The sequence below is a fragment of the Manduca sexta genome, chromosome 13, assembly GCF_014839805.1.
Source record: "Manduca sexta isolate Smith_Timp_Sample1 chromosome 13, JHU_Msex_v1.0, whole genome shotgun sequence".
Taxonomy (NCBI): domain Eukaryota; kingdom Metazoa; phylum Arthropoda; class Insecta; order Lepidoptera; family Sphingidae; genus Manduca; species Manduca sexta.
The window spans coordinates 11,718,828-11,731,490 of NC_051127.1; the positions used below are offsets into that span (position 1 = coordinate 11,718,828).

Below are 12,663 nucleotides of genomic sequence, written 5' to 3' on the forward strand. Positions count from 1 at the left end.
AGGACGTAAGTGCGTGTGTATCCTTATACGCAACTTTTAACTCTGTGAGAGGCGAATCTCACATTTTGATACAGGAGGGGCAAATATATTTCATATTCACACACACAGTCGCATCAATTCAATATAAAAGTATGAACTTGTGATGAATAGAAGGTAAATTGACCTCTTTTGACCTCCCTTTTGGGACACCCAAGTTAATTGGAATCATTGTATGAAAACAAAGAGAGGGAATGCTTTTGCAAATTTACGTCACTTATTAAATATCCATTAGACTTGTAAAACTGCATTCTTTAAGCCGAGTGGCCAGTGACTTCGATTATGTCACAAAATAGCTAGCAGTCCTTTACCCTAATATTATTTAAATAATGAAACGATTGTAATGTTACGTTTAATCATTTAAATGATTCTCAAGATGTTGCAATCGGCCATAGCAATGAGATCACGGAATATAAAATATATTGAAATGTTAAAAATACATTAATAGGCAATAAAACTTGATTGGATCTGTATATACGTGATGTAGGCGGTTGGAACTCGTTTGATAACACAAATTCGTGTTCATTACTAACTTGAGACTGAATAGCGCGTAGGTAAGTATAAAAGAATACAATTCTTAATCGTGAGTTTTTTTAATAAGGGATATGGTAAATGGTCTTTTTTTACACAAAAAAAATATATATATATTTTAATTTATATGTATAAGTAAGCTTCATTTAAATTTATGTAATTTTTCAATAATTTAATCTATATTATAATAACATGTTGTAATTCGGTAAGTCTTCCCCATTTAAACGGCCTAGAGCATTCCTTCCATAGCTTAATTCCAGCAGAAAACAGATATTTGTAAATCTGCATATTCTCGCCCGTAAGTCACGCGTCGTCAAGTTAACCGAAAGGCTCTTAGGCCAACGACGTTTTTAGGCCGTTTGCTTTGGTAGGGGCCTTAAGAAAATACGTACAATAATAAGATGGAAGTGTTTGGGTTAATGACCTCTAGTAAAAAACAAGTTAGTCTTGTAATGACTGACACTTTTATTTCATAGGTTTAGATGTAGATATCTCGTGAGAAAATGTTTAATTTGGCAGTTATATTTTTATACTTATTTTTATTTAGACTTATGGACGATCATTCTATATGCCTGTTGCCCCTGTTTACATCATGGAACAGAATTATGGGGGTAATTATATTTTGCCGATCGACATACTTTTGGGCTTCTCTTTACTTACCATTATATGCAGTGAGGCTACGATGCCTTGCTGGCGATAAAAAAAGAAGGGGAGCTAATTGCATCACTAGTCACTACAGTAGCTGAAGCTGACAAAAGCGACTAATACTTTAATATGATTTCTTATGTTTACACGAATGTTAGACATTAAAATTAAACTATTTTACGGATTTTATCGCGGTTTTTAACATAGTTCAACCTAAGTGTCCAGTGGGACGATTCTTACTTTTGTGGCTATTTTCTATAGGAATTTATTATGGTGAAAACAAAACGCCGTTAATCAAATTTCACGTTAGATTTAGACATTTTATTAAAATCGTTTCTATGAAAATCACATTTATATGAACGTTGTACATTCGTAGGCAAGACAATTCATTCACACGTTGCAGTAAGTACAGTTCGGATTAAAATAATAAAGTACAAATTCATGGCACTTGTTTGTGACTAAACTGTAACATCACAGTTATTTTACAATCTATACATAAATTAAAATGGAGAGCAAATGCATATATATCAACGAAATATAAAAGAATATTTATTTTCATAAACTCTTTTCATATATTAGGTATGCTTAGTGCATATTTTGTAACTAGTGTTAACAATAAAAAACATCAGTCGAGATTTGATAGGTCTAAGGTCGTAAGTTTGACAATATCCAGTCCATGAATGCTCCGACGCGCGTGTAGACGCCGGGCCAGCCTGGAGTTCCGCAGGGTGAAGGTCCATAGGATACAACACCTACTACCAACCAGTTGTTGGCACTCGGCGCCTGTCCCATAAGAGCGCCACCAGAATCTCCCCTGCAAGAATCCTTGCCTTCCACTCCGCCTGCACATAACTGCTTGTCCGTAATCAGTCGCTCCACCCTCTCGTAAACACTCTTGCAGAGCCTCCTACTCACTATAGGCACGCGGACCTTGAGTTTTACGTCAGACTCGGTACCTGCAACGACACGATTGTCAATCGATTTTCCAAGAATAATCTCCACGCATAGCGGGAATCCCATGCAGCAAAAAGCATGGCAAAAGGTCTTAATAATGCGGAAGAAACGTAACAGGCAAAGTAAAAGTACTTAATTGCTTTTTTTTTAAATAAAGGCTACATGCACCTCATTCAGCGTGGTTCAGTATCGATTTTCGATGAACAAGTATCATGCTAGGAGTTTTTTATAGTAAAAGTGGCGGGTAATAAAAAAAACTAGTAGCTTTCGAGTTAAACCAATCAACCTGAAGGCCCGAAGCCGCCAAGACCGGTACCGCGCAGGTTACTATCCATGTTCTCTGTCAAATTCCAACATAGTGGATGTCAAAGTATATTATCAAAAGTAAATAGGTATTAATTATAATTATAAATAAGTAATAATTATTATTTTAGTTATTCTAACCGGAACCTCAAAACAATTATTAAATAGCGGTATAATATTACTGTTATGTGGAAGCTTTTAAATAAGAGCTGTTTCTTTTGTTTTTCGATTAAGATTTTATTCATAAGTGTATTTCTTCTGTATATGGAACAAAAGTAGCATTAAATATTCCCACCGCTTGCTGCTGGTGATAAATCCTGCTTCTTGGAGATGGTAAATATTTCTATAGTACTATTTACTTTCTAACTATAAGTCCATTTTAGGTGTTGAGCTAAATTAAATCTAACTTACGTAATAAGTAGATAATGTAAGAGGTATATAATAACTGCATTTCTTATGTGAGTAATATTTTGTTAGAATGATATGGTGATACTCTCGCTCCCTATCACATCATGGGAGGAAATACTCTTGGCAAAAAGTGGGTGCCCTGGTTGTGTCTCTGGATATTCCTTCGGAGATATATGCGTAATGTGTGTGTTGTTAGGATGAATGTGTTAAAACTGACTGAGAAAATACCTTCCGCGACTTAATTACACCGACACAGGTCTGTTATTGGTTAGTTCTAGTGGCGTAGTGTAGTTAGGCGAGAGGCGACGAAATTCATAAAAAAAAACCTTTAAACATGTCAACTTTTCAGCAGTATCAAGGGGTGGAGGGTGCTTTTGGTGCGCCACGTCTCAGAGAAGTAGCCAAAGGCTCTAGGGCGGCGTTATGGACATATAATTAGAAGGTAGAAAAATGTCGCCGGAAAAAAGGGACACGTTATTCATTTTTCGCCCAGGATCGCTTTTCCGTCGTTTGCTTGGGGCAGCAAACACGTAAGCTGCGACCCTGGGGTCACAAATCTACGCTATACCACTAGTCGGTCTACCTACATTTTTATATTACCTACCTGGGGCCATTGCCAAGTTACTTTTCTGCAATAGTTAACGCTAATTTCATGTATGAAAAGAGGTATTTTAGCAACTGACTTATCGATGGGATAATATGTCATTGATTGTCATTGATCACATACATAAAATATACATTATACAAAATTAAATATAAAAATTAATTATAATTAAATATGAAATATAAAAAGATAGTACAGCGTATTTACTAGTAAAAAATTGTTTAGAAATATTTAACTTACGGGTTTCTGTTTTACCCCATCCTGCGACTTCCATTTCTAAGCCGTCAAAATTACTGTCTCGCAAGTCCTCAGTTGTCGGCAAACAGATTGGTTTTACAAAATCTGCAAAAATAAACACTGATATTATTTATTCACAAAAAGAGCCTTAAATAGCACTGCGAAAACCTGACAAAAGGTTCCTATTCGTATAAGAAGAGTAGATTTCCTGGTATACCTACATAATGTACCCAGTATGTGCCCAGCATCAATATCGGTAGTAACCACGAGGCCCAATGCGAAGCAAAAAAACAGGACGCGTAGCCCCAGGTGGAGCAAAATAACACTCGCGGTCCCGGGCGGAGCAAAAACCAATTGATACTAGGCACCGAGCGAGAAAGAACAGTATATCGATTTCAATAGTTTCGTAGGTACAATGCTCAAAAAGGTTCTCCAAGACACCGCGCGAGGTGAGGTTCCTGTAAGCGCTGGGCTCCTGTAAGCGGGAGACCCTTGTAAGCGCTAGGCCCCTTTAAGCGCGAAGCCCCAGACGATTGCCCAGTTCTCCCTCCGCTATCACCGCCAGTGCCCAGCATAACTAATCCTTATACTATAATTAGCTACTTGTCTTTTATCTTTAATTATTTATTTTGGCAAGCCTATCAAAGTTAGTGTCATAACTAGTCTTTTGTGCACATGGACTGAGCTTCTATAACTGCCTATTTATGGTCCAAAACTTGGTTTTAGAGTGGTCTTTGCTGCGCCCCTTTAGGACCAGTGCCCGATCTTTAGACACCGTTATCACCATCTTAGTTGCGGCATTGATCAAAGTACCTAATTCTAGCGAAAATCGAATCAATAGTTTTCATGTGCCCACAATATACGTGAACTTTACATTATCATCCGATCCAGTATAGTCAATTTAACATGTAGGAACCAAGCTAAGGATGAAACCTAGTTAAAATGCACTACTACGAGTAAACTGTGATATGGAGTTGAAATTATATTACGGTGTGTAAATTCATTAGGCAAATAAAATTACAAAATAAGAATAGCAACCGAGCGTCACGAATTGCATAAAATTTCATAATTTCAACACATACCCGATAATAGCCCGATACAGAGAAGTAATATTTCATATTCTAAAGTACTTTTAATGTGCGTTTTTATGAAGTTATTTCATTTCATTTGCAAATCTATTCTCACCATTAAGATGAACATTTTGTGCGAGTCGTAGTAGCGCTATATCATTTTGCTGATTGTTATCTTCGGGGTCGTACGACTCGTGTGCGATAATTTGTTCTATACGAATGTCTTGTACTGGTTGACTGCAGTCGTCTCCCACACAATCTACCTGGCTCGAGGTGTTCCATTCGCCAAGACGTACCTGGGACCTAGAAAACATAAAATTATACATTTCAGCATGTTATTAATCTGTTAGTTTTTATAGCCTGACGAGGAAAATAAAAAGCATCGATACGTTGGAGTAAAATATGGATTTCGTATAGAGAACTTTGAATTTAAAACATAAAAGCAAAAGTGACATCCCCAAGCAGGCTTTTATTTTCTGGTCAGACTGTAAATCGATTTGTTACAAGGCCGAATTTCTGGTCATAAGTATGTATGTATATGGATATGGATTACTAACGCTGTTTTGTCAGTGATATATTGAATTACTATTACATTTATGGATAAATCTTACTCCTTAATAATATGTATTATACGGATATGAATAAAATATAAGGCATAAGGGTAGACCATTTCCTGGATTAACACATAGGCCACTTTTTATTGAAATGGCTTGAATAAAAATAACTTGATTTACAAATTACTTAAAAAAATTAACAATTAAAGACAAAAAGGTAATTCTTAATACCTACTTATTTTATTTTATTTGATTGAAATTTCCACTGTTGCTAAAGGAATCTTAATTATTTTGGACATATTGCTCGCTGTAATAAAGATAACCTAGACGACCTGGTTGTGATGAGCAAAGTAAAATGAAAGAAACTTCGGTGCCAAACACCTAACCGTTGGTTGGATCAAGTACCTGCTCTCACTAGACTATCTGTTACGACCTTGGAGTATTAAAGCATGCTCTAAGGTTACGAGTGCCTTAAAAGAAGCCGATTACCGAACGAAATAGATAGATATAATACATAAAGTGATGAAGGCCTTCAGTTATTAAGTACACGACAAAGAAGAAGAGTGAGACCTACCAATTATGTATATAATCAATAATCATGAATAAATGAAACAAACATATAGGCTAATGACTATACGGATACTTGACCTGCGACTTTTGATATCGTAAACTATTTGATACAACAATAAGTGACATATATTCACATCTACATCGATTTTTGTCGTTGTGATACTTCATAATTATGAGTATGCAACGTTAATAAATTTGGGCAACGTAATTTATCTATTCGAACCGGTGCTGGTATTAGAAATAGGCCAATATAACTTACAATTTCCAGTTTGGCGGCAAATCAGAACCTTTCACGCAGTGGGCAGCAGTTAAAACATATCTTGAAGAGATCAGAACTCCTCCGCAGTAGAAGCCCCATCCTGATGCTGTCATAAAATAGAATTAAAACTTAAGTAAAGTTACGTAAACAACCAATGTTGTATGTTTGTACTTATATTAAATTTAAGGAGGTAAGTACCTGCTATTTAGAAATCCTTCAATATTTATGTTGAGTAATAGTATGTCTACAAAGTTAACTAAAGTACTCAAGACAAATATTTATTGATAACCTTACGTTTGTCATAGCGTAGTAGCACCATCCATGGATGTTCGTCAATTTCTGTCTGTATCCCTCCAACAATTCTGTCATTATTTTGAATGCCGCATTCACGCCTGTTGGGCAGAAGGGCTAAGGGATTCTCTCTTGCACTTCCTTGATCGTTTCCAAAACCACCTCTTTGGGATAGAAATTCTGGAGGACAACAAATCTGGAATACGTTCAAGATCCTTTAGTGACGATTGTTACAATATTATCAATACAATCTGCGTATTTTTATTTGGTAATAATTATTATAAGCACATTAACCATTTCATTTTATGTAATTTATATCTATTAGGTACACTATTCTTTAAATTGATTAATACGAATTGAAATTTAAAATATTTTACATTTCTATAGAATTAATCTTGGGATCAAAATATACAACTAGAAAGGATATACAGCTAAACCTCAATAATAAGCTTATACGAACTTACGTTTACAACAGGCTTTAGTTAAGGAAAATGTGGAAACTACTATAATTATTGAATAGATAGTGTCTATACACTACCCAAACTACTTGTATGGGTAAGGTACACTTTAGATACATCCAATGTTAATAATTGACACTAATAGAACAAATAGTGTTAAATTATAAACAAAGATAAGTACTTGGCCCAAAAACAGTAAACATTATTTTGTTTTGGCTGAAAGGACGATAAAAGTAGAAAAAATAACTAATGAAAACCAATAACCAATGTCAGTAATTGTACTGCTTATTTGCATTTATAACTAAGGTAACAGAATCATTGACGGCGCACAAAATTTTTTAGGCTTCATAAAATCGTTTCATGAAAACAAGCCTTTGATTAATTTTTATACTAAAATTTTAATTTTTTGCAAAAATATGATATTCGTTGTAATTAATAAATATTTCCGAATATTATAAAATAGTTTTTAAAAATCTGTCATCATGCCTATATTATAACATTGATAGTGGGCCATATTGGAAATCGGGCTATATACGGTCACACTACCTTATAATAATTATTGGTGCTACAGGTACTACTAGAATAGGCGTAGGTTTATCTAAAAACATAAATAGAATCACCTTGGGCATATTAGCGTTCTCGAAGCCACAGTGCAGGCTGCGCAAAAGCCTTGTCAATGCAGGCGTGCTGCCTTTTTGCAACTGTCTGTAGAGACCGGAACATTTGTCCAGGGCTATGCAATCCGCTCCACCATTACAAGACTCTGAAACATTCATATATTGCTCTTTTAATTATTTTGCTGATTCAAAAACATTGTTAAAATAAGGGAGACGGTGTTAAACATATTCTAAACTCAGAAACTGTTTGTTTTGTATCTCCGGTCGTATTTTATAGGTCATTGACCAGACTGTAATCTTGATATACAAGACAATGGAATGTTATAACAAGAATTGGTTATACAAATTACAAATAGATGGTTTAATTTTTACTTTTAACTGGGTGTACTAAGAATTTATTGGCCAATTAGTAAAAGCATGTTTAGCACTTTCAATCCAATGCCAAAATTCTTCAGCATATTAAAGAAACATATAAATTTAGGTTATAACTTAAAGAAATTAATGTATATAACAAATAAAGTACTTAAGTATCGTTAATATTCTACTTCGTTTTTCCATGAAAGGCGTAATATTCAATGCAAGTTTATAAGACATTTTAATTCATCCTCACAATATTGCGTGATAAATATTTAGTTGAGTTGAGGAAATGTTTGATTTTGTAAATGTTACCTTAACGCAACAGCAAATACTATTATAAATAATCTTTTTTGTGAAACCGGTATCAAAATCGGTTGGTTAATGAAGTAGTAACGTGGGCATTTAGAAATATTCGAATTATTGTAATTGGCACAGTAAATCACGAAGTAAGTAATCATGTACCGTGATGAATTTAGCAAATATTAGTGAAGCAAGAGATATTTGTGTTAATTGGGATCACTTCTGTAATTGTTGGTTGTAGAATGTCAAAATGCGTTATTTTAAGTACAGAATATACAAGAACGTGATTAAGGTCGATAACGTCTTCTTACTTATACTACGTGTTTTTCTGTATATTAACTTATTTCTTAAGATAATCTAGCAACATTATTATTCTCCTGCTTTTCCCTATTCCGCTGTTGAGACTCCCAACACATTTTTTCATGCATATTTGAATAACGAATTGTTTTAATTTTGAAGACCCACTACTTTTATGACATCATCCGTTTCTGTGAGGTTTAGAAATATACACACACTCACGCCTTTTATCCCCCCGAAGGGGTAGGCAGACGCGCAGGTAGTTCAACCCACTTTCCACCGTGTGTTTTCCTAACATGATAACATGGTGTGTTTTCCGACCAATTATGTTATAGGGAGTGAGTGACCCTATTATCTTATCGGGCACCAATTCCAGACTCCAGGCTGCCACTGAGTTGAAAAACCCAATATCACTCTGCCCGATCGAATCCGAGACTTCAGCACTGCAGTCGTACCGTAATACAGCAACGCCAGCGAGAGAGACGTATCTTGTAAGCGGTACCTACTACGTAGTAAGTAGTAACTAAAGCGTTTTGGTCAACTTCAACTGCAACTAAGTATGTTTACAAATTTGATATTCTTTAAACTGTTGAAATGCGTATTGATATGAGGACCAGCTCTTGGGACAAAATCATTAACTCTCCCAAAAATTTATAATAGATTAAGTTCTCATATATAAAACATAAAAACAATATTATGTTAGTAAAAGGCAAAATAAAGTACACAACTGGAACAAATCTACCTAAGTAGGTACTGCTTACTTTCGATTGCTTGTTTATGTCCGGGGCAACATTGTTTGCAGATCAAGACGTAAAATGTTTTGAATCGACATGTTAGAAGGTCCTCTTGAGTAGCAGTTACAGAGCCCAAACGGATTTGTATTGTACCATCTTACTTCCCCCACTTAAAAGAGAAAAGAATGGTTTTCTCTCTAACTCCTCCTTTACTTTTTTGTATACGCAGTTATTTTAATTCAAATTATTATAATAATTTATTATAATTCCAGCAATTTTAATTAATTTATAGCAATTTTATTATAATTCCGATGCAGTAACTAACGCCAAAGGTATTTCGGTACCCTATTACCAAAAAATCCTTTATAATTATTGTAGCAACAAATCAAAAAATTACCTTCGTCTTATACGATAGATAGGACATAAAATATAAGATATTTTTATATTCTATGTGTTTGAAGATATATCTCAACATAGAGAAACCAGATCCTCACGTTTAAAGCAACTTATTTTATTTTTATGCTGTCTATTATTTTCTCATATTGCATTATAATATAACGAACTCATCGGACATAGTACCTATAAAATTGCATCAAAACCCACTCTAAAACATGCAACGTAAAGAAGATGACGTGATTCGTAAACGCTGGTTGACAACTGACCATAATTATTGTATATTTGCGTCTATAATCATGACATCAATTTATTTTTTCTGTATCTTGGTACCTTACTAGTGTTAAAACTGGTTCGTGTTGAAGATAGACGTACACAATTGATTGGAATTATCTGTCCCGTTAATTAACGAGGGGCAATTTTCTGATTGGAATTGTTATTAACCTAATTAACCCAGCTTGTTGTTTTCATACGTTTTTATTGCTTTCGATGACGACAATATTATGTGTCTGCTTACGTACAAAAATCAAGAGAAAGTTCAGTTCGGGGCATTCCCAGCTAGGTTTATTTTCGAAACGGTAATGTACAGCTTTATTACAGTAAGTAAATAACCTGTATAGTGTAAGAATATCCTTGACATCTTTGATTTTTTCCTAGAAATGGTTAAGTTGTTGCAGCAAGGAGTTAAGTTTTCCTGTTAAGTGTATTTGAACTTTAGAGAGTCCAATCTACTTCAGAGATAAATGGAAAGGGTTGGTCATAGCAACGTGATTAAACAAAACAGTTTTGTTATGTTAACTTACAAAAGAGACTAATTGGTTAACAGTTACCAATAGGATTTTTAACTAAATATTTTAACCATGTGGTCAACAAGTTTTCGTAAATGAATATATTTGAAGACTATAATTATCTTAGTTTCCGAGACAAACATGTTTGATACATACGCGTTTTATGTGTATAAAACGTGTGTACACACACACATACACACACACACACACACACACACACACACATATTAATATATACGTACACATTAATTATATCCAATCTATTATGACTTATTATTCGACGTCCAAATTATGATACCTATCTACACAAAGTTAAAGTCATAATGTTTGTAAATAGTTACGCATAAATATTTCAAAACATAAGTCCGAAAGCTTGTTCTATTCGGTTCCAAACGGTAGGAATTAAATTACTTGTATCACAGATTAAACTCATATCGAAGTAAGGTCAACAAAGAGTAAAAACAGTGTTTACGCAGCAAAAACAAATGTACTCACGTCCAACAACATTGGAAAAGGTTATAACAAGTATGCAGGTAACTACAGTCGTCTTCACGTATAGTATATTCATATTAACACTAGTTCACACACGGACAACAAATTGTTTGAACGGAGTAATATTGTGGATCTGAGGACGGACGGTCCGCGACTGATAGTTCACTTAACCGACCCTGACTTTGCGCTGGCCGCAAACTTAAGGTTATCAACAATAAATATTTTTTTGAAAATGCGATTAACCACAAGCATATAGCTCTCCGACGCGTGTATTAATTATAATAGATGCGGGTCGTCTAAAGTTCAGATTTTCCTCATCAGACGACGCGCCTCAACTCCTTGAGTTGTTTGTGTAATTTTGTGTGCAAACTTGCTTTCCTGAGAAACGTTCGAACAGATTTAAGAATTATTAGGTGCCGCTAAAACCTGTTGCACGAACATTGGTCAATATTCTTAAAATAAATAAACTTGTATAAATATTTAAGTTCGTTCACTTTTTAAAACTTAAATACGAATAAATTTCTTCGAAATATGATTTTGTTTCGTTTAGTACCTATATACGTGTTTTCTGAATGATTCAATACCTACTACTTTACTTATATCTGGTAAATGAACTAATTATGGGGGACAAGGGGAATCCCTTTTACTTTACCTTGTTATATAGTACATGAATTCATCATAGTACATTGGAATAAGTATTCTGTACTGGCAACTGTCGGAATATTCACCTAAAATATTTTTCTTTTTGTAAATGGCAATTGTTTTTATGAAGTCACACCAAACAAAATAAATCTTTTAATTTTATTTTAGACAAAATAAGTTAATTGTCACCACGTGAGGAATACCTTAGTGAAGCAGCTTGAACCGGGAACAAGTCTTGGAATAGCATTATCCACCAATAGTGAAGGGTGAACATTTTCAAGTGACACCGACCCATATACTAAAGGTTTAGGCTGCAATAAGTCTGTCAGTGCGTTCTGCTTGGATCTTTAAGGTCGGGCGCTAACTGATGGTAAAAACGGGAGGACACTGGAAGAGTTTCTTGATTCATATTCATTATAATTTACCAGTGTCTTCGGTACATTAATAGGTAGGTACTGAATAGATGCACTTGAATAAAAATACAAATTGCGAAGACTTGAACTCAAGTAATGGAGTTTAAAGGTAATGCTTTACCGTACCGTTAAGCGTTGTGTCGGCCTTAACTTTGTGTTAAGTAATTTATCTTTGTATCCAACCTCCTCGAGAGGCTATCGATATTAATTGATTGCGTATTATAAATTATTGATAATTTAGCATAGACAATTATTATTGGAATTTCCGTGAGAAACTTAACAAAACACGGGAATTTCTTAAAGCGTTAATATTGTGATTTATGATTCTTTTATGTTCCATTAGCGCCGCATCTTTATAAAGTGAGGTCATAGTTATAACCTCCAACTATAGAATTTTAAGAAAACTGATATTTTGGCAGATGCGTAATTATAAAAGATACAAAACTTCTGAACATAGGTAAATAAATCTTATTCACACACGACAATGGCATGATAGCGGATTTCGTTTACATTTTACAGACTTGATAGCGGTCCCCGATAATATAGTAACGTAAGTAGGTACGTTGCTCGATAATGAGAAATTAAAACATTTTAAACTAAAATATTTCTAATTGATTGAAGAAGGAACGATTATAGGAATTTTCAAATATTCAGTCTACTAGAAAGTTTTCGTTTAGGTATCTCACTAGAAAATATATTAAAAACTGCCC

General features: G+C 34.4%; 1 protein-coding gene across 2 annotated transcripts; it reads right to left on the reverse strand.

Annotated features, from left to right (window-relative positions):
• Window positions 1-1,506: 1,506 nt before the first annotated feature.
• LOC115453217 (CLIP domain-containing serine protease 2) lies at window positions 1,507-11,203 on the reverse strand. Of its 2 annotated transcripts, XM_030181896.2 has the most exons (8): window positions 10,902-11,203; window positions 7,541-7,683; window positions 6,466-6,658; window positions 6,172-6,277; window positions 4,904-5,091; window positions 3,722-3,823; window positions 2,453-2,506; window positions 1,507-2,168 (listed from the first exon to the last, which is right to left on the reverse strand). In XM_030181896.2, exons 1-8 carry the CDS (start codon window positions 10,972-10,974, stop codon window positions 1,858-1,860), a joined length of 1,170 nt encoding a protein of 389 aa, XP_030037756.1. In that variant the 5' UTR covers window positions 10,975-11,203; the 3' UTR covers window positions 1,507-1,857. The 2 variants fall into 2 exon arrangements, with proteins under 2 accessions (XP_030037756.1, XP_030037757.1); XM_030181897.2 differs by lacking the exon at window positions 2,453-2,506 and having other exon boundaries at window positions 10,902-11,199.
• Window positions 11,204-12,663: the final 1,460 nt, after the last annotated feature.

Bases quoted from the DNA above. Each gene is read 5' to 3' on its own strand.
- LOC115453217 (XM_030181896.2), bottom strand. From the start codon at position 10,974: ATGAATATACTATACGTGAAGACGACTGTAGTTACCTGCATACTTGTT. The intron at 7,684-10,901 runs GTGAGTACATTT...TGAATGTTTCAG, and splicing joins CTTTTCCAATGTTGTTGGAC to AGTCTTGTAATGGTGGAGCG. The intron at 3,824-4,903 runs GTGAGAATAGAT...TTATTTTTGCAG, and splicing joins ACAAAATGTTCATCTTAATG to ATTTTGTAAAACCAATCTGT.